This window comes from Rhinolophus sinicus, chromosome 1 (genome assembly GCF_057876585.1).
Source record: "Rhinolophus sinicus isolate RSI-liver-muscle chromosome 1, RSI-T2T, whole genome shotgun sequence".
In the NCBI taxonomy this organism is placed as follows: domain Eukaryota; kingdom Metazoa; phylum Chordata; class Mammalia; order Chiroptera; family Rhinolophidae; genus Rhinolophus; species Rhinolophus sinicus.
The window spans coordinates 122,286,044-122,313,125 of record NC_142501.1 but is presented as its reverse complement, the minus strand read 5'-3'; the positions used below and the strand labels follow the sequence as shown (position 1 = coordinate 122,313,125).

The window sequence follows — 27,082 nt, the reverse complement described above, 5'->3', positions numbered from 1 at the left end:
TTTTTAAAGCAATAAACAATGATTTTCTTTCTTATCAGCATAGTCTAAATTAATTTGAAATCTCTTGAACAAGTATGCAAGGAAATAACCAGATTGGAAGCTCCTTGAGGTGGATAGGACTAGACCTATGATTACACCACTGTTCTCAGTACCGTGGTGCATGGAGTCAGTACTTAATACATTTTTGGTAATTGATATGAAGTGAAAGACATTTCAGTAATAATGTCTAATCCAATGAATCACAGAATATTTAAACTGAGCATTTTTTTGTTTTATGCACAAAGAAGAAAAATAGAAAGACAACAGAATTTAAAAGAAAACCTGGTTTTGGTGTCCTCACGCTACCATTTATGGGCTGGAATGATTTTCAGGTCCCCAAATCCCTCGGAGCAGCAGTTTTTTCATCTGTGATATCAATTTCACACAATAGTCGGGCAACAAAATGTGATAACATCATGCAAATACTTTGTTAACATGAATCTTTAAACAATTGCTAAGTCACTATATATAATAATCACTTATTGCAGATGTGAATTCTAGAAAGAGATAAAGGATTTGTTCAAGGCTGCAAAGCTAGCTAATGATAGAGTCAGATTATCTGGAGTAGAGCCCAGATTATCTGACTCTTATTAAAATGACATTGCCCTCTTGGTTTAGCAGAAAGTTGATTTTGAACCCTGCATATAGGGCAGCACCATTCTGTGTTTGCATACTTGATCAAATAATATCTTTAAAGTGAAGTATCTTGTTTTTCTGCGGTGCTGGCCAAGGAGGCTGAATTGGAGAGCGACGTATTTAATGTCGCAAGACACTGGCCAGTTAATGTAGCTATACTCCTGAGCAGCTGTATAAGCAGTTGCTCTCCCATATATCCTTTGGCTATTTGAAGCACAGAAATAGTCAAGGTCTGATTAAACTCTTAATGAACACTTGAACAAGTCTTCTTTAGTGACTCATTCAAGCAAAGCACACTTGCAGATTACATGAAAGCTTTTCTTTATTATATATCTTCCATTTAACATTCTTAATGTATTTTTTCTGGACCCTAGTTAGTGTCCTGTATTACTAATACATATACTGAGTTTGTAATTTGTACTCACTCATTAGAACCCTGTATGTTAACCCAAGAAGACAGTATTTACATTAAAGGCTAGATCTAATTTGCTAGTTACAATCACATGCAATTTGAATACTATGGATGATTGTATCCATGAAGGAAGTGGTAAAAACTCACATTATAATCTGTGGTCTGGTAATAGCATTATGTTATTACTCTTATAGCAGCATTATTTTATTACTCGTATTTGTTTAACTCCTTCTTAGTGATGTACAGCTTAGAGATGCAGCAAGTCAATAGACTGGTGAGCCTTGAGCAGATGCTAATAATCGTTAATGTAATTTAAAATTCCTTCTTTGTGCTACAAATTATGGGAAACCATTTTAAAAAGAGGAAGATGGGTAAATACATGTTGGATTGTTACAGTATCTCGCTGATGGACTAACAGTATCTGCAGGACTACACTATTATCTGTTGGCAGAAGTATTTTCTCCCACTAAATGGCCAACTAAATTACTGATACGGGTAATCAGGAAGTTAGTGGAAGGCCCTCTTTAAATGATTAAGAGGAACACCATTCTTGCCGTGTTTCCCGGAAAATAAGACCAGGTCTTATACCGTATTTTCCCAAAAATAAGACTGGGTCTTATATTAATTTTTGCTCCAAAAGACGCATTAAGGCGTATTTTCAGGGGATGTCTTATTTTTTCATGCACAACAATCCACATTTATTCAAATACAGTCATGTCATCTTTTTCTGGAACATCGTCATAACGTACTAAATTCGTCCATCTGTCTGATGATCTTAACGGGGGCTTATTTTCCAGGTAGGTCTTATTTTCAGGGAAACACGGTACTTCTTGTATTTTTCTATCCAGACTGAGAACCCAGAGAAAACTTTGAAAGATGCTGAAGAAATGATAAGAATGAACAGCACTGCTTTCTACTAGTTGGAAAGTTTTCAGGTGGTTTATTTAATGTTCAGGTAACAGAGTGCTCTTTATATTTAAAACCTATTGTAGTTCTCAGTTATGTGAGTGCTAAATTCAAACAGAAAGTTGGCCAAAATAAATACACATGAATGAAAATAATGAACTTCACAGTTACATAATTTTTATTATAAAAGTAACACTTATCATCAAGCCAGGCAGAATTTGAAACATATGACTTGAGGTCATCACTAGTAGCCAACATTTATTTTCTGAGTTATCTGAGGATGCCAGGACTATGAAAATATACTTCATATAGCTCACAAAATTGGAAAATTCCTCTGTATATTGAGTAGAAATGTGCCACCATGTAACTGTCCACTGGTCTTAACACCATATGGAATATAATTTTCATTTTTCTAATTTAATATTCTGTTACTTTCATCAGTGTTTTCACTAGAGGAATGAAACCTATTTTAGATTTTTTTCATTCACTCAGCCCTAACCCATATGTCCCAGACTAAATCATATGGTCCCTATTTCATTAGTTTTAAAGATAAAATTACACATGACTGTATTAAGAGGAATTATAAAGTGTTTTCTGCTTTGAATCTGAGCATGATGAAACAAATATCCCCACAATTCTACAATCCATGTGAGTGTTAATACACATGTGGATCCAGTGTTATCCAAAAGCCCACCCAAGGTGGAAACCCGTGACATTACTGGTTTAGGTACTGAAGAAGAAGAAAAGCCTCAACTATATGAGACCTGTGTAGGAATATGTCTTCTCCCTACAAGCAGTTAGGGGGGAAAAATTTTTTTTTTTTTTACTGTCATTGTACTTATTATGTACTGGACATAATTGTTTGTGTTGTTTTTATATGACCAGCACCACAGTAGGTTTGTTTACACCAGCAGCAGCATCACAAACATCAGTAATGTGTTGCAATACGACTTTATGACGGCAACAATGTCACTATGCAAAAGGAATTTTTCAGCTACATTACAATCTTAGGGGTCACCACTGTATGTTGTCAGTTGTTGACTGAAACATCATTATGCATCACATGACTGTATGTCAACTTACAGAACTGTTACTAAGTCCAAGAGGTTGGTACCATATAAGGGGAAAAAATCTTAAATGTAGCTTGTCATAAAGTTACATTGTCTTCTTAATGTAACTTCTGCAATTGAACATAATATAAAAACAGAAAGAGAAGCTGAAAAATTCATTATGGAACATGTGAGAAAAATAACACTAAACATTTCAAGAGTAAATTGGCACCCATGTTACCGAAGTCATCTAGATCTATAGAGAGATAAAGATTTGATAATGACCTTGTCATCTGTGTTTGCAGATGACATGATATTTTATACAAAAAAAACTTAGAGTCAGAAAAAAAAAATAAGACCTGTTAGAACTTATAACTATTTCAGTAAATTTGCAGAATAAAAAAATCAATACACAAAAATAAGTTGTGCTTCCATACACCAACAAAGGACTATCAGAAATTAAGAAAACAATCCCATTTACAAGAGCATCGAAAAGAATAAAATACTTAGGAATAAATTTAACCAAGAAAGTGAAAGATCTGCTTGCTAAAAACTATGACATTGATGAAAGAAATTGAAGAGGAAACAAATAAATGGAAAGATAATCCACGTTCATGGATTGGAAGAATTAATATTGTTAAAATATCTATACCTACTTACCCAAGTGATCTACTGATTCAATGCAAACCCTATCAAAATTCCAATGGCATTTTTCACAGAAAAAGAACAAACAATCCTAAAATTAGTGTGGAACCAAGAATGATCCCAAACAGCCAAAGCAATCTTGAAAAAGAACAAAGCTGGAAGCATCATGCACCTTGGTTTTAAAATATATGACAAAACTATATTAACCAGTATGGTATTGGCATGGTAACAGACACACAGATCAATGGAACAGAATACAAAGCCAGGAAATAAACCCAGGCACATATGGTCAATTAATGCATGACAAAGGAGCCAAGAATATACAATGAGGAATAGGCAACCTCTTCATTAAGTGGTATTGAAAAGATTGCACAGCCACATGCAAAGGAGTGAAACTACAGCACTCCCTTACACCATACACAAAAATTAACTCAAAATGGATTAAAGATTTGAATGTGAGACCTGGAACCATACAACTCCTAAAAGAAAATGTAAGTGGTAAGCCCCTTGACATCAGTCTTGGCAGTGATTTTTTTCTATTTGACACCAAAACAAGGCAATAAAAGCAAAAATAAACAAATAGGACTACATCATATTGAAAAGCTCTGCACCGCAAAAGAATGTCAACAAAATGAAAAGGCAACTTATGGAGTAGGGGGAAAATTGCAAACCACATATTCAGTAAGGGATTGATACCCAAAATATATAAGGAATTCCTACAACTCAATAACCCCCAAAGACTTTTTTTTAACAGCGAAAGAACTAAATAGATGTTTTTCCAAAGAAGATTTGCAAATGGAAAATAGGTATATGACAAGGTACTCATCACAAATCATCAGAGAAAGGCAAATCAAACCCTCAGTGAGATCATTTCACACCTGTTAGGATGGCTATCTTCAAAAATACAAGAGATAATAAATGCTAAAGAGGATGTGGAGAAATGGGAACCCTTGTACAATGTTAGTGGAAATGTAAATTGGTACAGCCACTATGGGAAACACGATGGAGGTTGCTCAATAAATTAAAAATAGAATTACTATATGATCTATCAATTGCACTTCTGCATATTTATCCAAAGGAAACAAAATCATTACCTCGAATATCTGTACTTTTGTTAAAAGTATAGATATATTTTTAAATTTTGTAAAATTTTATTTATACTATTGAACTATATAGTATAGTTTTATAGTAGTTATATTATATTATATTATATTATATTATATTATATTATATTATATTATATTATATTATATTGCATTTTGTAAACAATAGCACATCAGCTAGCATTATTCACAATAGCCAAGGTATGGAAACAGCCTTAGTTGTCAACAGATGAGTGCATAAAGAAAATATGTAATGCATATACAATGTAATACAATTCAGCTCCTAAAAAAATCAGGCTCATAGAAATTGTAAAAAAGTTGTTGTCTAGGTCTGGGGGAATAGAGAAAATAGGGGGTTAGTAAAAGGGTACAAACTTTCAGTTATAAATGAATGAGGTCTAAGAATCTAATCTATAACTTGGTGACTATGGTTGATAACACTGCTGTATAACTGAAATTTTCTAAGACAGTAAAACTTACACATTCTCACCAAAAAAAAAAAAGTGAGGTAATGCATGTGTTAACTTGACTGGGGGTGGGAATCTTTTTCATGTGTGTGTGTCAAGTTTTCACATTTTACACTTATAATTTTGTCAGTTATATCTTTTTAAAAAAGATAAATTGGCACCCAAGTAATTGAAATCATCTAGCTATAGGAGAGAAATGGATTTGGCGATGGCCATGCTCACTGAAAGATGACTTCCTTTCCTGAAGTGGCATGCTATTGTACTCAGAAACACACTAGTCACTGAGCTTTATATTAGGCCATCACTTATCTGGAAACTTCTTAACCTGCTCAGAATCATAAATTATCTATTAAAGATGCCAAACCTGCCCCCAAGACAGAAATGTTTTGCCATTGTTACCATATGCATGCCTCCTCCTGAGACCAAAATAATGAAAAAAAAAACAGAAATTCTCAAGAAATAAAGGATCGGGCCGGCCCGGTGGCTCAGGCGGTTAGAGCTCCATGCTCCTAACTCCGAAGGCTGCCGGTTCGATTCCCACATGGGCCAGTGGGCTCTCAACCACAAGGTTGCCAGTTCAATTCCTCAAGTCCCGCAAGGGATGGTGGGCTCCGCCCCCTGCAACTAAGGTTGAACACGGCACCTTGAGCTGAGCTGCCGCTGAGCTCCCGGATGGCTCGGTTGGTTGGAGCGCACCACAAGGTAGTCGGTTCGACTCCCGCAAGGGATGGTGGGCTGTGCCCCCCCGCAACTAGCAACGGCAACTGGACCTGGAGCTGAGCTGTGCCCTCCACAACTAAGACTGAAAGAACAACAACTTGAAGCTGAGCTGCGCCCTCCACAACTGAGATTGAAAGGACAACAACTTGACTTGGAAAGAAGGCCTGGAAGTACACACTGTTCCCCAATAAAGTCTTGTTCCCCTTCCCCAATAAAATCTAAAAAAAAAAATTTGAAGGAGAGATAAGGAGCTTCCCAGACAAGAAAAAGGTAAAGGTGTTCATCACCACCAAGCCAGTATTGTAAGAAATGTTAAAGAGACTTTTTTAAAAAGAAGAAAAACAACAAAAAATATGAATAATAAAATGGCAATAACTATATATAAACAATTACTTTAAATGTAAATGGATTAAATGCTCCAATTAAAAGACAAAGGGTGGCTGATAAGAAAACAAGACCCTTACATATGCTGCCTCCAAGAGACTCACTTCAGATAGGCACATACACATACTGAAAGTAAAAGATATTTCATGAAAATGGAAAAAAAATGGGGTTACAATACTTATGCCACATAAAATGGACTTTAAAATAAAGGCTATACCGAGAGACAAGGACCCAGTAATTATGGGTAGTTATCCAAAGAAACCAAAACACAAATTCGAAAAGACATATGCATCTATATGTTCATTGCAGCAGTATTTACAATAGCCAAGATATGCACACAACCTAAGTGTTCATCTATAGATAACTGGATAAAGTAGAAATGGTACATATATACAATGGAATATTAGTCAGCCATGAAAAGAATAAAATCTTGACATCTGCAACAATTTGTTTGGACCTAGAGCATATTATGCTAAGTGAAATAAATCAGAGAAAGACATGATTTTACTTATGTATGGAATCTAAAGAACAAAGTAAACAAAACAAACAAACTTATAGATTCAGAGAACATTTTGATGATTGCCAGATGGGAGGGTGGTGGGTGAATGGGTGAGAAAGGTGAAGGGATTAGAAAGTACGAATTGGTAGTCACAAAATAGTCGTGGGGATGTGAAATACAGAATGGGGAATATAATCAATAATATTGTAATAAGTATGTATGGTGTTAGATGGGTACTAGACTTATTGGGGTGATCCCTTTGTAAGTTATATAAATGTCTAATCATTATGTTGTGCACCTGAGACTAATAATATTGTATATGTCAACTGTAATTGAAAAATAAAAATGGTTTTAAAAAGAAAGAAATACATCAATCATCTAACCTTCCACCTTAAGACACTGGAGAAAAGAATATCAAACTATACTTACAGCAAGCAGAAGAAAGAAGTAATAAAAAGTAGAGCAGAAATTAATGAAATAGAAGGTAGATATTTTTCTAATAGATATAGATGAAATGGATGAATTCCTAGAAAGACACAAACTACTAAAACTGAATCAAGGAGGAATAGACCTATAAGAAGACATTTAATTAGTAACTAAAAACCTACCCACAAAGGAAAGCCCAGGCCCAGATGGCTTCACCACTGAATTCCTCCAAACATTTAAAGAATACCAGTACTTCACAAACTTTTCCAAAAAACAAGGGGGTGAATACCTCCTAACTCATTTTTTAAAGGCAATATTATTACCCTGATACCAAACCAGACAAAGATAGGATAAGAAAACTACAAACTAATATTTCTTATGAATATGGATGCAAAAATCCTCAACAAAATAACCAACAAATCAAACCCAGTAAGTTATAAAAATAATTATACACCCTCCTAAAGTGGGATTTATACCAAGAATGAAAGATTGATTCAACATCTGAAAATCAATGTAGCTACATCATATCATAGAATAAAAACACAAATATCACAAGATCATCTCAGTAGAAGTATTTGACAAAATCCAACACCTTTGTATGACACACCTAGTTAGGAATGAAAGGGAAGTGCCTCAACCTGAGCATCTACTAAAAACCTACAGTTAACATAATGCTTATTGTACTGAGATCAGGAACAAGTCAATGTCTGCTCTCACCACTTCTATTCAACGTTGTACACGAGGTTCTAGCCAGTACAGTTAGGCAAAAAGAAATCAGATGGGAAAGGAAGAAATAAAACTGTCGCTATTTGCAGATGACATAATTTTATATATACAAAATCTAAGGAATTCACTAGAAAACTATTGGAACTAATAAATGAGTTCAGCAAGGTTGCAGGATATGTATCAATTTGGAAAAATCAATTTTATATTTATGTATTTGCAATGAATAACCTGAAAGTGAAATTGAAATAATTTCATTTACAATAGCATCAAAAAAAAAAAAATACTTAGGAATAAATTTAACAAAAGAAGTACAAACTTTAAAAACTACAAAACATTATGGAAAGAAATTGAAGATCAAAATTAATGGGAAAATATTACCTATTCATGGATCAGAAGACTTAACATTGTCAAATGTCAGTATTCCCCTAAATGTAAGAGCTAAAACTATAAAACTGTTACAGGAAAACTAGAAGGTTAAGTCTTCATGACCTTGGGTTTCGCAAAGCATTCTTAGATATGACACCAACAGCACAAGCAACCAAAAAAATTTTTTTTATCAACTGTACCTTATCAAAGTTAACTTTTATGCTTCACAAGACACCATTAAGAAAGTAAAAAGAGGGAGCACCCTTCTAGTTGCTAGATGGAATAATTCCTAATTCATGAATCGCTTAATTAAAGCCAATCAGAGCTTCAGAAAAAAAAGTAAAAAGGCAACTCACAGAATGAAAGAAAATATCTGCAAATTATTTATCTGATAAAAGACTTGTATCCAGAAAAATGTAAAGAACGTTTACAACTCAGTAATAAGAAGAGAAATCACCCAAATAAAAAATGGACAAAGGATTTGAATTGACATTTCTCCAAAGAAGATATACAAATGGCCAAGAAACACATGAAAAAAATGCTCAATATCATTAATCATTAGGGAAATGCACATGGAAACCACCAGATATCACTTCACACCTACTCTGCTGACTAGAATCAAAAAGTTGGATGATAATGTTAGCTGAATGTAGAGAAATCAGAAGCCTCATACTCTGCTAGTGTGAATGTAAAATGCTGCAGCCATTTGGAAAGTGAAACATAGTTACCATATGATTTAGCACTTTTACTCCTAGGTATATACCCAAGATAAATGAAAACACAAAAATGTACACAAATGTTGATAGCATTATTCATAATAGCCAAAGATGGAAATAACACAAATGTTTATCAACTGATGGATAAACAAAATGTGGTCTATCCATACAATGGAATATTATTCAGCAATAAAAAAGAATGAAGTGCTGATGTATACTACATTTTGAATGAACCTGGAAAACATTACTCTAAGAGGTAGAAGCCAACCACAAAAATCCACATGTTATATGATTCCATTCATATAAAAGCCCAGAACAGGGAAACCTGTAGAGACAGAGGTAGGTAGATTAGTGGTTGCTTGGTTAGGGATAAGTGGTGGGCTGGGGAGGATGGGGGATGATTGCTCAAGCATGCAGTGTTTCTTTTTGAAGTGATGAAAATATTTTAAATTGGCTATGATGATGGTTGCACATACCCAAATATACTAAAAATCATTGGTACACTTTAAGTGGGTGAATTATATGGTATGTGAATTACATCTCAATTAGGTTATTAAAAAAAGAACAAGGGAAATCTTACACTAGCGTAATCTCCAAAATATTTTATTTAAAAATAAAGATGCAGGAGGAGAAAAAGAATTATTACATTTCTTGTATGTGGTGGTAGTTACATGAATCTATAAATGTGTTAAAATTCATAGAATTGTAAAGAGAAAAGTTTATTATATGATAATGTAAAACAATAAAATCTTTAAAAATACAGCAGAAATTGACAGAGGAGAGGGATTAATTGTCACCAGAATTACTAGTCCTGAGGGTAGATATCAGGGAAGTCTTCAAGAAGAAAGTCACATGTGAGAGCCCCTTGAATGGTTTGGCTCCGGACAGATATTTAAGGAGAGGTTTGCGGAAGAAAGTAAAATCATTTCAGACGATGTCAACAATCGCCAAAAGTACAGGGTAGGCAATTTCTGACTATCTGGGGATCATTAATTGTTTAGTTCTGCGGAAAGGAAGGATACATACAGGATAGAGAATAGAACCAGATTGTAGATTTCCTTGCATGTCTGGTTCAGAATTGAACACTTTTATTATATAGTCAATGACCTATCAAAGGTATTTGATCATAACTCTGCTTTGGGGATATTATTATATGAGAACTAAAACTAAGTAAGTTGGAGACTAGTTAGAAGGCTGATACATTAGTTCAGTCAGGTGAGAATGAAGGACTAATATAGGTAGTGGAGGTCAGAGAGAGAGAAGGCACCAGATGGGACCCATATTACGAAGAACATGGTAGCTGGTTGGGGAGGGAGGGAAAGTCCAAAAACTGACTCAGGTTTGGAGCCTAAGTCACTGGGGTAATAGTACCACTAAGGAAAGAAGGAAAAGCAGAGAAGTTGATGAGTTCAGTCTGGGATTTGTTTAGTTTGTGGAGCTCTCAATCAGATTCATGGCAGCTGGAGGGAAGCCATGTAGTATAGCAGAAAGAGCATTTGGCCTATTTCTTCATCTACAAAATACGGAGATTTGGATTTGAAAGGCAGGATTTATAGTGATTTAGAGCAAAGGTTTTGGAGACGAACTTCCTTGGGTTCAGCTACACACTAGCCTTTTAATCTTAGATGTGTTATTTATTCTCTCAGGACTCAGATAATGCAAAATGGGAATAATAATGACGTATCTACCAATACGGCTGCTGTGGGGAATAGGTGTACACACACACACACACACACACACATTTAGAACAATGCCTGGTCCATAGTAAGTTTATTGTGATAGAGATGAAGTCCTTTTCAGAACTTCATGATCTATTGTGTTACATGGTCAGTTCCTGTCAGCCTGGCATTCCAAGCTAGAGGTCGGGACCAGAGGTATAGTTAATCATTTCTTTTCCAAGGTAGTGAACAGATGGCATGAGATACCAAAGAAGGAAGAAGAAAGAACATGAATTGCAAGGACAGAATGTTGTACATTATATTAGGGAGCAAGAGGGAGGAGCATATAGGAGGGGCCAGTGAAGGAACATTCAGAGAAAGAGGGAAAACTAGGAGATACTTTCGTGAAAGCCACATGGAATAGAAAAGACAGCGTAAGGGAAGATAGTCTTCTAAAGTAGAGCCCACTAGAGCTAAGCTTGAAGGTTTATGGGATATAGCTGATGGACAGAAGTTCAAGATGAAAGCGAAGGAAATTAATTGATGGAGCATAGTTCTGTGAGGATTCAAGACAAAGGAAGATGATTCCTTTCTTTGAACTGGGATAAAAGAAGGGAAGGCGATAGGATGATACAGTGGAATTTGGAGTTGGGAAGGTTGGATCTCAGGGAAGCTCATGCTGGATAACTTGAATTTTTCTCCCCATAAAATTGGAAGTGAGGTCATCTGGAAATAGGAAGGTAGGGAATAAAACGAAAGCATGTTTCTAAGCAGCTTTAAATACTTTCTCTAATTCTTCCCTTTGTATGAATGGAAAACAAGTGATCCATGTCAATTATAATATGTAATATTTACTGAGCCTTCAATATCTGTCAGCTATCTTGCTAAGAGCTTAAATCCCTAACAGGCAAATAATATTAGTAATATTACTCCCATATTGCAGAAGTTAATGCTTGAGACAGAGAAAAGATTGGAAGTTGCCCCAGGTACCCAGCTAATAGGAGGTGGACCACGATTCAAATACCAGATCTGCCTAACTCTGCGTTCTTCACAATCATGCTTTTCTAAGGTTTTACTTTCAAATTTCATTAAAGCAGTAAAATACTGGTTCAAGAATATACAGGAATTAGTCTGATAGGATATAAAGTATAGGAAACTAGTCCATTTAGACAATGGAAAATAATAATAAAGTTAACATTTTTTTATTTTTTTATTTTTTTTAAAGACTTTATTGGGGAACAGTGTGTTCTTCCAGGACTTTTTTTTTTTTATTTTTTCAAGTCAAGTTGTTGTCCCTTCAGTCCTAGCCGTGGAGGGCGCAGCTCAACTCCAGGTCCTGTTGCTGTTGCTAGTTGCAGAGGGCACAGCCCACCATCCCTTGTGGGAGTCGAACCGGCAACCTTGTGGTTGAGAGCCCACAGGCCCATGTGGGAATCGAACCGGCAGCCTCCGGAGTTAGGAGCATGGAGCTCCAACCGCCTGAGCCACCGGGCGGCCCCCTAACATTTTTAATTAATGGAAAAAAGGATGGCTTGTTTGATAAATGCATTGGGGCAATGAATCATGCATTTGTAAATTTTTTAATTAATTTTGATCCCATACTTTAAAATGCATATAATAGAAATCAGAACACTGGTTGTCTACAGCAGGGTAGAGATTGACTTAGGGGCATGAGAGAACTTCCTAGGGTAATAGCAGTGTTCTATAATTTTATCAGAATGTTGGTTACATGGGTTTGGGGAGGTTTTTGTTTTGGGGTTTTTTTGTTGTTTTTTTGGGTCAAAACTCATTGAATTGTACATTTAAAATCTGTACATTACACTCTATGTAAATTCTATCTCAATTTTTAAAAAGGGAAATCTATATGTAGATCTCCAAGACATTGTTAAATGAAAAAAAAAGAAGCTATAGGATGAGACACACAATATAATACCATTTATATAGAGAGAAAAAAAAATTGCCACAGAACAAAATTATCTCTGTGGATCCACACTCTTGTATGTAAATGTCTCATGGTTCTTGGGTCCAACTACCCTATTTTACCAATAAATTCTTCTGGTGTCTTATGTGTTCATAGGGTACAAAGAAAAGGAAAGACTTTTATAGTAAAACATATTAGCTTAAGAGTAAATTTCCCCAGTTTATAATATTCTTTGGTACGATATTCTCCAGTAAAGAAAGATATTCTCTTTCAGGAAATTCTAACTGAAAAATATGACCTGTTTATGTAATGATTTGAGACTAGTGTATTTTAAGAGGCAGCCTACTATAATGGAACTGTCATTGAACTAGGAGTACGTAGTTTGGGGATCTGAGTTCTGGTTCTGACTTTCCCACTGGTTAAATGACTTCCTCCAAAATACCCATCTGATCTCTCTGAGCTTCAGTTTCCTTGTTGGTTCAATAAATGGATTGGATTGATGACTAAGGATCCTTCCAGGCCTAAGATTCAGTAAACGCTATTCATTCACATGGACCTTACATGAAATAGGTCACTTGAGCTACATCACGTATGTGGAAAGTAAGATCTTCTTTGTTTTTATGTTTTGAAACAGGTGACAACCAAAGCCAAGCAACTGAAGGATTCAGTTACCTGCTCGCCAGGTGAGTTAACATTACCTCACTCCATTAATCTAAAGTAGTTTTTTCCAAATAAATCCCTTTTTATAACAACTTTAAATACGATGGTGGTGTAGCTTTGCCCAGTGAACTGTACTGGTCATATCTCTACAAGGGGCACCAACAAGCACCCACAGCCCTGCACATACAGTGGGTGTTGAGATGTATTTAATAAGTTTAAAGAACTATAAAAACCTTGTTGTTCTCTAGTACTGGGGGGTGGGAGCCGCAGGGGAGGCTGGTCTGTGCAAAATGCCCTGTGTGCAGTTTCCCCCACCAGCTCCACACAGACCTGTCCTTCAGAACAGACAGCAGCAGCTCTCCCAAGAATCTGTTTCTCCAAATCTGTTTCCTCTAAGCCTAACGAATTTTGTTAGCATCTCCATACTGTTTGCTTGGAACCAGAAAGTAAGAAAATGCCTCCTAAACCTTCCAACTTAAATACAGGTCCCAGGGAGGGTAACGCAGGTGAGTAAAACCTTAGATCTCCAAACGTCATCCCCAGGAAGGAGTCAACTTGGGGTTCTGCAGGGTTTAGGGAAGAGGGTATCCCCAGGTTCCTTTTCTATCAATAATTTCCCTGCGCATGGAGACAGATACAGGAAAGGGGCTGTTCATGTGAAAGAAGTGGGCCTTCAAAACCTTTTCCAAAAATGTATTCTGAAAAGGCAGAGTATTGCAGCACAGAGGACAGACGTGGATCTGACTAGAGCATTGGTGGAGGGGGTGAAAAGTGTTGTGAAGAGAACAGGAAATGTGTAGGAGAGCATGTAAGGGTGTCTGTGAGATGGCATCTGTGGCTGGGAGACGAGCTGCTTTGCCCTTTGCTGTGGGGCCATGAGATGCACAGGCAAGCGGAGAGCAGGTCCCACCAGGGTCCACAGTCACCCGCAGGGGGTGACCCGGCATAAGGTGTGACAGGTCATGTTAGTCGTGCTAATGGAATTAACAACAACTCTGTGAGTTGTGAAGAATAACCTTCCTTACCTGCACAGTAGCAGGTTATTCCTTCTCAGCGAGATGTCTGCGTTCTTTGACCGCAGCCCGGTTCTGCCTACACGGCTGCTCCGCAGAGCAGCGAGACGGCGGGGACGGGAATGAGGCAGGACTGGGGTCGGATCCCACCCACCGCTGCTGCCGCCTGAGACCGATGGGCCCCCTCAGTCAGGTTCAGGTCATGACACCTGTCCTAGAACAGGGTGAAAACTAAGGGAAATAACAGGGGGAATGCCTCGGGCACTGTCTGCCGTGTGGGAGGCAGCTGCCGTCCCTCTTGTCGCCCTTCATCTGTGCGCTGTGCCCTTTCTCACAGGAATGGTGAGACTCGCTGAACTCAAATCAACAGCTCAGAATCCCAGGCCCGTCAAGGCCACCGCGGCCCTGCCCGATGACATCATCACCCAGCGGGAAGACCCAGCCGAGCAGGCCGAGGAGGAAGAGGAAGAGGAGGAGGACGGGGACGAGGAGGAGGAGGAGGAGGAGGAGGGAGGGGACAGCGAGGAGCAGGACGAGGCGCAGGACGCGGCCGCACATCGCGGGCCCCGGCGGCGCAGGCCCGCCCGGCTGCCCGAGGAGCCGGCCAAGGCGGAGCCAGGGGAGAAGCTCCGTGGGAAGAGGCAGAAGGACTTCGCTGTATCAGAACAAAACGCATCCAGCGACGAGGAGGGCCAGAAGAGGGAGAGAAGTCGCCCTGCAGAGCTGCCGTGGACTCAGAGTCAGCAGAAGCTTCTGGAATTAGCATTACAGCAATACCCAAAAGGATCCTCTGACCGCTGGGATAAAATAGCCAAATGTGTCCCGTCCAAGAGTAAGGTGGGTGAGGCGGGACCGGACCCTCCGCACTGGCTGTAGAATCCCACTGACGTGGCTGCAGCTCTCATCTTACTGGTATCCTTCTGTCTCCAACTGTCCACTCCGTCTCTCCTTTACCAGTTATCTTCCCGTGTGTCCCCTGAAAGCCTTGGAATCTGTGCGCTCTGTTGATCAGTGCGTACAAAGGGGGTCAAGAGTCTAAGCTGGATCATTATACAGACAAGGTAGTTGTTCTCAGAGAAAGTGCTATGCACGGGACATAAATCTCCCCCTCAACCACCCTGCCAGGCCCTGGAGCATTCGCTCTACTTGAGTGGCAGTTTGAGAGAAGCCCTGGGTGGCTCGGCAGTGTCCTTGTCACTGTGAGGGCCGCGGAGCAGTGGCAGGTCCTCCATAACCATGGGGAGCTCCCTTGTACCAGAATGAGTAGTCACTGTCTCAAAATCACAAGCCCATCTGGGTCTGTGATGAGACTTTAACCCGGGGGACGTGTGTGACAGACACTTGCCCTGATCACCAGCAGCCCCCAGCAGGACTCACTCTAGTAGACCAGAGACCCCGGAGGCAGACTGTGTGTGGGGTCGGGGTGCCCTCTGTAGCCTGGACTGTTTATAATAGCCTCTCTTCCCTGTTTACAGCTCTTCGTATCTGCTTAAATACATTTGCACTTAGCTCTCACATGAAAACTCAGACGGGCAGCAGGATGGCTGTCCCTGTGCAAAGTACGCCCTACCATGGTCTTCGTCTCCTGCTCGGCCAGAGTGGAGCTGCCCCTCACAGCGCAGTCTTTTCCACTCGGCCCTTTCCTGACATGCAGTCTCCGGGGCTTCTTTCCTCATAGCTGGACTCTTAGTCTGAAGCACCAGGAACACGGAGAAATCAAAAGAACAATCTCTTCTGCCTTCTGCACCTATCACTCAGTAGCCTCTGGGCACATTCCTGTTCATTTACATTTTTTTTTTTTTTAATTGAAATTCAATGTTAGAAAATCTAGCTTGTGGCCATGAATGTCCCTGTGTGCACAGGTCTAGTTATCTACCACCTACTTTAAAATGAAGAGGTCGAGAATTCCCGGGGAGCAAAATAAAACGATTAGCAGTTGATCTATTTGAGAAACACTGGCTTGCCAGAAATAATTCCTTTCCCTGAATTTCTCCAGCATCTGTCAGGACACACACATTTGCTGTGTGTGGTGACTTGACATTGGTTTAAAATGAAGGAGCTGGAGCCCTGGGTTCCTATGGCGAGAACTCAAACTCATTGCCTTGGAAACCTTCCTGTTTCAACGGGAAATCAGCAGCACTTTCATTGTTGTGCAGAAGTTCCATTTAAGCCTTGATATTGGAACCAGGTCCCTGAGAGGTGGCCTGCGTGCTTGTCTGCTATGGAGTGACTCCCTTAGGTGGCCTGCGAGTCCCCGGGGAAACCTGGGCCTGGAGGAGAAGCCGATGCCTGAGGCACATGCGGGCTGCTCCTCAGACTCAGGGCCCACCTGTCCTCGAGGTGAGGTGCTGGGACTGCCCATGTCCGCGTCATGCACTAGGCAGTACCCACGGGCAGCAGAGCCATTAAGGAAAGGCCTCTGGGGATGCAGAAAAGGCATTTCTTAAACTCTCACAACACGACCAAGCAAAAATCCTAGGAAGAGAACGAACATCCACTCTGTGTCCAAGGCAGCTGATAAAATCATCTGCTGTGGAGCAGACATTAGTTTGCTCTCACCTTAAGTTAGTCAAGGATGACAGTGCCCTTGAGCCAGGTGTTTTTTATAGAGACATGGATTTTGGAAAGTACCTTGTGATAACCACGAGAGTCGCAAGGCCCCTAAGCTTGCGACTTAGGGGCCTCTGAAGCATTACCCCGTCTGCTTCAGTCATGAGTCCTCCCGCAAGGGGCGATGGGCAGGCAGCTGGGATCTGAAGCTAAAGCTCTGTACCTGTCAGGCTGGAAGGTTGAGGTGGGGTTGGGACGAGCAGGAGGAGCTCCGCACACTCCCTGTGGGTGTCCCGTGGGGCTGGACCGACGTGGCAGGTCCCAGCAGCCCTTAGGGAGAGACAAACCCAAAGGAGAATAATATTGTGGACACCACGCCTCAAATTTTTTGGTTTCTCTGAAGTGACGTGTGATGGAATAGTGAAATATTAAAAAAGATAATTATAGTTAGCACGTTGAAATTCATAATCATAATGACGACAGTAGGCGTCACTAACAGCTGCCATTGGCCTCTCACCCCAGCAGTTCACAAGTTCACAGCACACCGTAGGCTGGACGCCCAGCTGCCTGCCGCCTCGCACCTGTCTAGCCTCGTCTGCCTGTGACCAGCTGGACTCACCTGGGAAGTTGTAGGCAGGTTCTGTGCAAAGGGAATGGATGCGAGACTCACATTAGCACAAGGCACAGCCAACAAGCAGGCCCCATGCACTTGCCCCATGAAGGTCGCACTGATTTGTGGACGTAACTGTTTTCACCTCTCTTTTTCTCTTCCTACAGGAAGACTGTATCGCTAGATACAAGTTGCTGGTTGAACTGGTCCAAAAGAAAAAACAAGCTAAAAGCTGAATATTCTGGAAGATGATGTTCACCTTCATTTTCCAAAATGATCATTTTAAAACTCTTATGCAGAAATTTGCATTTTGTACCTCAGTATTTCTATACATCATGTGCCTTAGCAAAAAAATAAAATTAAAAATTGAAAAGAAATATTGTGCTATATTGTTTAAACAAATGCTGTGTGAAAGGAGAAAAAAGGATTGGGGTATTTTACAGATTGTTTTCTCTTCACTGCAAAGTTTACTTTCACGGGGAACAAAATGAATAGTGCTTTCAAACAATCAGGCAAGTATATGATTTTAAAGGAACAGATGAGTGGACTAATGAGTAAGAAGGCAAACAATGTGTTTCTTTGACCAAAGAACTCCCCAGCTAATGAGTTTACTGGTAGCAGAAGGCAGGTGCCTGGGGAAGGTAATATTACTACTTTGTACTATTAATTTTAATTGAACTCTTCTTTATTGTTTGTGTTTGAGCTGTCACCGTCAACTTTGCATTGCTGTTTAAATCTTCTGTCATTTGTTCAGGCTTGGAAATAGTTTCCTGAGTGCAAACTGCCAAAACTTGAAAACCATTCATATCACCAGAACACATTTAAGGGAAGTGAGTTGATAAAATATCTAGAAAGATGTCCTATTTCTCTACGGATTGAAATGAAGTTAGTTTCCTGGAGAAAACTGGCTGTTGTCTCCTAGCTCTGCTGCTGGCCCTGTAACCTTCCCCCACAGAGGAACCCACAGCTCCAGATAAGCCCGAACCCATTCCCATGACGCCCGATTCCGACACAGCTCCCTGAGTGGGACACTGTGGGGAATTTGCCACCTCGGAGACCTCAAAAAGAGCAGTTGTGTTACAGCAAATTACGAGTTAACTGGCTCAGTGGGCGTTTGGTTTTCATGAACTGAGCCACCGGGCAGCAGCTCCGTCCAACCTCATCCCGGTCAGGAAGCAGAGTCTGCCTGGCCCCCAGGTCAGGGGCCAGCCTGGTAGAGGGGACAGAAGAAGGCATGGAGTCAGTGCTGTCATAGTCTTCAGAAGTGCTCATGCCCTCTTTCTAACAAACCAGAGCTGAGCCAGTCACAGGGATGGCACCGAACTTTCTCCCAGAGCCCGTGGACCCAATCACATAAGGACGTCTGAGAGAAAACAACTTGTGCACAGAGGGCAACAAGGGAGAGAAACAGATTGTTCTGGTTGTGTGCCAGACCCTGGGTCCCTCTTGTCTCTGAGTTCAGCTTCGGGCCTGTCTCATGCAGCTTGGTTGTCCACTTTGTGGCATTCTGTGAGTATCCTTCCATTAATTCACCCTTTTAACTTACATTTCTGTCACACATTTCCCAAATCCTAACACAAGTTTTTGGGCTTCCAGTGTGGTGAGAGCCCCACAGGGGCTCAAAGATGCCCTTATGAAGTAGGATGTTTGTCTACCAACCTCATCTTTTCTAAACTCCTTAAGAAAATGAGGCTCTGACATGGTTTTCTACTGATGACCATCCCTACCTGCCAGCTCCTTTAAAAGAAACCAGAAGGGGTCGTTTCTGCATGGCTGCCCTCTTGGGGGGACTCAGAGCTGCTGAGTGTGTTGAGGCAGGACCAGGGGACCGGGTGGGCTGGGCTCGAGAGGCACAGCTGCAGGACCGTGGGGCTCCTGTGAGCCAGGTCATGGCCAAGAAAGCAAGGGCGCCTCCAAAAGGAGCGCACCACCCAGATCACATGGGGACCACAGCAGGGCTCCCAGCAACACTCGCTGACCCCCTCACTGCACCCCTTTTTCCATGTCTTCACTCCCCAGAGAAGCTCTCCCCAACCCTGTCCCACCTTGTTACCTATTAGCACTTCCAAGGCCTACCTGTGTGATATGAGGTACTCTTACCTCTTTGTCCCAATTCCTCAACTGGAAAAATAGGGACTAATAGTAGCATTCCATCTCACCCTCCCAGCTGGAACTCCCCACCCGAGGGGTCCTAGGTCACTGCATGGACTCCGGGGGGTCTGGGAGCCCTTCCAAGGATAGGCGAAATCTTCTATTTTAGGTGTGTCGTTTTCTGGTGAATGGGTCCACATCTTTCACTAGGTGCCCCATGGGTCTCCCACCCAAAAGGGTTAACAGCCTCTGCTGTGGTGTTTCCTCTGGTGCAGCCCATGGAGGGCCAGTGTGGTACCAAGGAAACCTCAGGCTCTGCCTCTGACATGACAAGAACCACTGCTGCCTATGAACTGGGGGCCCTGGATTTGAGGCTCATTTCCTGTCCGTCAAATGCAGATGTGAATGTACGAGCTGCCTCGAAAATGCCTTCACTTCAGGGGCTGCCTGGCCCTGGTTTCTTCTACCTCAGGTATGGCCTGAGAAAAGGGCTGAGTTTTACAGTGAAAATGCCATGTCTGAATCTTGGATCAAGTCTAGTGAGCAAGAAGGAGGGACTGAAACATGCAGAATACCTGGATTGCTTGGGGTTCGAGCAGAGGCTGGGGGCAGACGCTGGGCACTGGGGATAGAGGCTACTTCCGCTGGATTTGGAAAGCACTGGCCTGGCTCTGGGCACATCCTCTACAGGAGTCCTATGCCAGCCCCCTGCCCCCACCAGTGTCACACAGCCAGGCCAGGGGCTGTGAGGGAGCCTAGGCTTCAGGGTCTCTGCCCTGGAGGACTGGGTCCTTCGTCCTGTGGTGACTTAGATTTCCTTTCTCCACTGGGGCAAAATCTCACAGCTACCAGGTCTTTAAACCATTTATAGCACCGTGTTTAAAGCCCATTCACACATTCTCATGTATCCTCACAAAGCCCCTGACTGGCTGAACAGGTTCGGGCCCAGCAGCCAGCCCTCCCCCACCCCAGGTGCTGCTGTCACCCACTCTGCAGGCCCAGCTGCCTTCTTTCCCAGCCCCGCCTGCGCCTCACATGCCTTGTTACTAAGAGGGGGGTGGGGGCCATCTGCGCAGCACTGCTTAGATTTCCAGCAGATAATGTGGTTCTCCTGTGAAATGTGCTCTGGGAGCTACTGAGCCGTCCTGCACCCCCAAGTCCCCAACGGAGCCACACGTACCTGGCCAACACCTGGCCCACTTGAGGCTGAGCTGTCTCGAATGGAATACTGCAGTCGGTGGGTTCACTCTTTTACCGGGGTGGTTTCACACTCCCTTCTCACTTTTTGAATAAAGTCATAATAAGCTTTTCACTGCAAATATCTTGAGTTTTGGATACCTTAAAAATAACTCCTGCCACAGGACGTAGTTTTGATAGGTGCCAGTCCCCCACCCACACCAAGTCCTGTTACCCCTCTGAAAGTGGAGAGCTAATCCCTTTAACGAGCCACTCGCTTCCTCCCTGCCTACACCTATAGGGTATTTGTAGTAGTTTGTTTTAGCAGTTAAAATTTCCCTAAAGTTTAAATGGCACAGTTTAAATTGTGATGCCTACACACCTGGGGTGATCATATACCCAAAGGTGCCAGGACAGTCCCAGTTCATACCTGTCACTACACTGATTTGGATAGGACGTGGTCTGGTCACCTGTCTGCGAGGGATTTGATAAAAGACCGCCGACCCCAGGGATCCTAGAGGGGATGACCTTGAATTACCCCAAGAGGACGGATGGCTAAGAGATTCAACATTCTTTCTGTTTGTTTTTGGCTGAGGAAGCCCCAAGGATGGAGGGGTTTTGCTGGTCCTGACCCCCAGCTCCCCCTGAAGCACCCCCCCTCCCCAAGAGACATTGAGGCACAGGGACACCCGAGTCAGGGCTCATCCTCGCCAGCACTTTTTGCAACTGGCTCTTCCTGCCGTCTGTGTCCATGGGCCTCCCAGGCCCCCCATAAGGCCCCACTGTGGTCTCAGACCCTGGAGACAGGCTGTCTGTGTCCGGAGGCTGAGGTAAGGCAAGGCTTCTGACTGACTGCAGGACTTGGGCTAGTCGGGGTTTGTCATTTTGGTAAAAGCAGATTTGATCATCCACCTAAATTTTAAAGTCCCCTGCCCCCAAATGGCCCTAAAACAAAGCCAGCTTTCCGAACAACAGGCTGAGCAGTAGGCAGCATTGTCTCAGGTCTGAGGTCTCCCCGTGTAATCTCACTTCAGATCTGCAGACTCGGTAGCTATTCGGGTGTTGGGCCAGGCCCAAGGGAGTGAAGTCACCTCTGGGCACCCCCCTCCCTCTGCAGGTCCCACAGCTTCAAGGAGCTGCAAACCATCAAGGCGGTGGGTGGCCTGGGTCGGGGGTAAGATACAGAGAAGGGGGTCACTTGTAGCAATAACGTGCCTCCCTCCCTACCGGAGCTGTGTGTCAGCTCCACCTGTGGCTGCCAGCACAGCGTGGCCGTCCTGTCCTGGAAGCCACCCCACTGTCTTGGCAGAAGTCCCAGCCTCCTGTCTGAGTAAACTACTTGGCCTTCAGCCTTCGACTTTAGTCACTGGGGAGCTAAATTAACACGCTGTAAAACTGAGCTGCCACAGTTCTTTCCCTCTGGTCTGGAGGAAAACAGAATGGCTCCATGTAAGACAGAACAAGGGACACCGTTTTAGCAATTTGATTCCCGGGGAAACTACTAGTATCTGAAAAAGCAGTGTCCACAGGGAAGCTGGGGAACTGTTCCCAACGCTGGCACCTCCCCACATCACAGGTCTGAGGGGGACAGAACGAAGCCCCCCTTCCTCCTGCACCCCCAGATGCCAACAGCACCGGCTGCTGTGCAATGGAACCTCAGACTCCACTTGGTTCCTCAGACCCAGCTCCCCCCCTCGTACCCGTCGCTGTGTCCTCCTCCCTCTTCAGAAAGCGCTGCAGGAATGGAATGAAAATATGCAGGAATAATTGTACAGGAACGCTGTCTGCCTGCCTCTGACCTTCACGACTGTAATAAACAGCCCCGCGGGAGCAGCAGGGGCCCGACGGTATCTTCTGGGTTCTCACAGAAGGTTAACTCAGCAAAGCCCACCTTTGGTTAGTACAGGTTAGAGAGGAATTCTAGTTTTACAAAAGGAAGCTGATCAGGATTTGAGTGCCAGTGAGGGGGCTTTTTTTAAAAAAATTTTGTACGTCCTAAGTTATAAAGGGAAACAAACAGTTTCTGCCATGTTTTCTGCCATTACTCAAAAAGAAATATTTTGCAAAATTTAACTTAAATATCAAATTGTTTATCCCACATTATCTTGGTTCCAATCTGTTTCACAAAGGAAGATGTTACTGTAGTAAAGAGATGTCTCTAGGTACTTGACCGCAGCTCGTGTCCCTTTTTTACTAAGAGGGTTGGCTTAAGGAATTGTTTGGAAATCTTCTCCTTGGCTAAAATGAGATCTATCCTGTTATGTTAAAATGAATTTAAGAATTCAATGTGGATGTTTTTGCTTGGGGCTGTTTTATCATAACAGGAGGGGAAGATTCTGGCCTGGGGTGGGACAGGAAGGCAGGGCTCGGCTATAACGGTGAAAATGAACCCAAACCCACTTTATTCCTTAGACCGCTCAGCTCCAAATTCCCCACCTGCTCTGCACACAACTCCTGGCACAAAGAAATCAGCTCCTGTTTTCCAAGAGCTGCAGACGGGCCAAGGCATGCGATGTTCTCCCAGGAACAAAGCCCATGGGAGGGCAGGCCCCAGGCAGGACGCTGCCACGCGTGGCTCACCAAGCCTTCACTCTCTTTTTTCCAGGTCTTGGGCTGCACATTGATTCCTAAAGTCAAACCGAAACAGGCGCAGTTGTGGAGAAAGAAGACTATCCTGATGGAGGGGTCACACGTAGGTCATAAATCAGAAGTAAAGAAAACCTAAGAAGTGGGAACCTCTGAGAGGCACAGGGAGAGAGGCCCCCCCCACTATGTTTTATGAGGTCACAGTCCTGCAAAGCCTGAGGCAGCAGAACTGCACTCAGTCCCACAATAAAACCCAAGACTAAGCATTTATGTCTGCAATTAAAATGTCCCAGTTTCACATCAGGATGAACGACAAGGCCACCTGACAGCCAGGAGAAGGGGCGCTCCTGCAATCATGCTAGTTCTTGGAGTGGCCGCAAGGCCTCACCCAGACAGGAATTTCCCCGGAGGCTCCCTAAGTGGGGAGGCTTCAGCCAAGCACCTGGGGAGAGGAGGGAGTCCCCAGGAAGGCAGAAGGGCCAGGAAGGCACAAGACAGCAGCCTGGTGTCCAGCGCTGCCCCCAGGATGGGCCAGGCCAGGTGGCCTGTGAACCCATCACCTTCTCCATCCTGGCTGCACACGGCTCACCCAGGAGCCCCAACAGCAGCCGTGTCTGAGCCCCACTCCAAAGCCCCGATTTCACTGGTCCTGGGTTCGAATTTTCAGACGATTCCAGTGTCCAGCTGAGTAGCAGAAGAACCACTGCATGAGGCCAAGGGTTTGCAAAGAAAATGCGCACCTTATTTTGTTCAGAGAATCCTGCATACGTGAACAGTTCAGCTGCAGAAAACACCTGTCTATACTTGCTCTGGGAGGAGACCAGGAGAACCAGAAAGATTGCTGCGACAGGCATAGCAGCGGTGCCAAAAATGCAAAATCTCCTAATTAATCCGTCTGCTTGTTAAGTGAGCCAAGCGAAAAACACCAGATGCGTCAATCAGAGTTTGAGAGAAACCAAATTAACGCGATCAGCAAAAAAGTGAACGTCTTGCTTTAATTTTAAACTTCAGCAGGGACTGACGCTGGGAGTTGACTGCTGCAAACCTCAAGGCCCCCTGCGATTGCTGGCTTCACACAACTTCACCAGGAAGCACGGACACGTCCTCCTGTCATCTGACCCCTGCCCCTCACGCCTACAAGAATTCCTTTTCATATCACCAAATGCCATTCTAACCGCTGGTCCAAGAGGCATTCATTCTCGGGTTAGAGCTTCAGTCCTGATGACCAGGGGGTGGTGTCACCATTTAACTCTCTCCAGCCTCAGGTTCCTTGTGGGATGAAGTGACTGTCAACAGAACGGGAGCTCTGCTGGCTCCTCCTCAGGTTCCTGTACAGGCGGTTCCACTCCCGCCGGCTTCTGAAAGCTTGGTGTCCCTCTCAGCCTCTCCTCCTCGCCCACCACCTTCTCCCACCCCAGTGACTTCAACTACCCACTGCATTCACCAGATAAGGGCTCTGGTTCAACCTTCTGGTTCCTGAGCCCTGTGCCCCAACCTTCATCCACGGCTGTGGGACCTGGTGCTTCCCTCATGTCCCAGACCTCAGCACAAACTTGGAAATCTGTCCCCTCACCAGGAAACTAGAGGTTAGAGCCTCTCCCAGAGAGCTGGGAAACAGTGCATACAAATCACTAGCCAAGAGCCAGCGACAGTCTGTTGAAACACCCCCTGCTTTTCCTGACCGGCCTATGAGCAGTTAACTCCCCTAAGGAACCCGAACTTGCCTCTCTTCCCCAGTCCTCCACGTCACCTCAGCTGAGTCCTTCTAACCAGTTAGCAACTCCCGGTCCCACCACGGTTTCTTTGGCTTCTTTTCCAGTCCACTTCGCACTGTCAGGCCCTCGGTTACAGGCTGACTGCTCTGGGCCAGGGCAGCGACAGTGTCCTGGCCCAGGGAGCCGAGCCTCACGCAGCTCACACCCCCCTGGCTACGGCCTGGGGATTAATGCAGAGCCAAGGTCACCTCTGACTGCAGCCCTGGCCACAGCCAGACCTGTTTCCATTTACCGTTGTGCCTGGAAAAGGCCCAGGTCTTAGCGGACACGGTGTGCTCGACAAAAACCATGCAGCTTAGTTTTGCTGGACATGCTGAGGGTGGAATTGTGACAGCAGCTAAAGCTGGACACATGGGTTGAGCCCAAACTCTGAGGGGCCCGTCTGCCATCCTCGCTTGAAAATGAACCACATCCTCTGTCTGTTACTCTGCAGTGTGTATGGGGTGGAATCAGGAATGCTCTTCTCTGCCTTGCTCATCTCAGATATTGTTCGTATTTGCACCAATTCACACGAGGCAGCTATGTGTCTGCTTAGCCTTTCTGAGCCTCAATTTCCTAACCTGTAAATGGGAAAACAAGACACCCCTAATAGGGTTGTGTGAAGACTGAACGAGACAATGCACATAATGTGTTTCACAACACCCAGTGGCTCAGAGGCTTGAGGGTTAGCAGTGTGGCTTCGCTGACCACCTGCCCTCTCTCCCAAAGTAAGAAAGGGCGCCAGCCACGTGGTAGCTAATGCCAGGTGAGTGGGATGGTCCTTATGCGTTAACCACAGACCTGCAGCTTATTCCACCTGAAGACACCAGAAGTGCCGGGCGCTGTGAATAGAACCTGAAAACTAAACCCAAGCCACTTGCAGCTGCTGTGGGATGTGAGAATTTCCAGGGAAAACTATGCCACAGAAGAGGCCGTAACTAGGAATGGGGTATATGGGCTGCTGCTTATGGACCCAGATCTAGAAAATATCCCTTTGCTCTTCTGACATCACCTCCTCCCCTCCCGTTTTCCCACCTGCCTTTTCTCTGAACTTGCATGCTGCCTCCTTAACACTCTGTAACCTTTCATAACCATGGACAACAGGAACCACACCCCAGAAGGTCATCAAGAACCTTTTTCTTGTAAACCAAGAGCACTTTTCCGACCTCCTGTTCTGGGCCCATAAAGCTCACCTGCTCCTCCCTGAAACCTGTTTTCCACAGCGCTGGCTGCCTAGTCCCTGCAGCCTGCCTCTCTGTCCTGCCTGTTCTCCTCTCCTAATTCCCGGAGACCTTCTACTGTATCCCCTTACCCCCCGGACACCAGTAAAAGATCCCTAGACGGTGTCAGGAAGCCTTGGCCAAAGGCACTGGCTTTCGTTTGGAAGACGGGCTAATAAATAAGGAGGGTTTCCAGCTCTGGACCCGAGAAACTGGTAATGAAAACATGCCCTTTCTAGACGAAGAGTACATTCTCATATAAAGATAAATGCCCTGAAACTTCTCAGATGGGATCTGACAGGTCAGAATTTGGAAAAAGTACACATCGGGCCCAGAATATTACTGTATTGTTATATTTGTATTGTTATAGCAAACAATACAAAATTCACTTTCTAAAATATTTCAACTGTTTGTCACTTTTTATTTAAGTGACAAAAGCAGGCCACAAAATCATGTGTATACTGTGATTCAACTGTGTAGAAAAAGTACACATGCAAAACGACAACGTGTATAACCCCCCCTTACCCCCCGCTCCCCCAGCTGAGGCAGTTGGTCACTGGTCGTTGGTCGGCCACCCACAGCAGCTCACGCTGGCTGCCGGCCACTCATGGCAGCACACAGTAGCCCACAGCATCACACAGCAGCTCACACACACATCAGGAGGCTCACAGCAGCTCCAGCCCCAGGGAGAGCTGTTGTTCACAATCTTAGCTGTAGAGGGCGCAGCTCACTGGCCTGTGTGGGAATCG

The 27,082-nt window shown here is 43.5% G+C and overlaps 1 protein-coding gene across 2 annotated transcripts in view; it reads left to right on the top strand.

Annotated features, from left to right (window-relative positions):
- Nucleotides 1-17,883, top strand: part of DNAJC1 (DnaJ heat shock protein family (Hsp40) member C1) — a 198,414-nt gene extending 180,531 nt beyond the window's left edge. For both annotated transcript variants that reach the window (XM_088789132.1, XM_019755999.3), the window contains 3 exons: nucleotides 13,308-13,356; nucleotides 14,684-15,183; nucleotides 17,674-17,883. In XM_088789132.1, the coding sequence (XP_088645258.1) occupies nucleotides 13,308-13,356; nucleotides 14,684-15,183; nucleotides 17,674-17,742 (618 nt within the window). In that variant the 3' untranslated portion in view covers nucleotides 17,743-17,883. The remainder of the gene's footprint in view (nucleotides 1-13,307; nucleotides 13,357-14,683; nucleotides 15,184-17,673) is intronic.
- The last annotated feature ends 9,199 nt before the right edge of the window (nucleotides 17,884-27,082 follow it).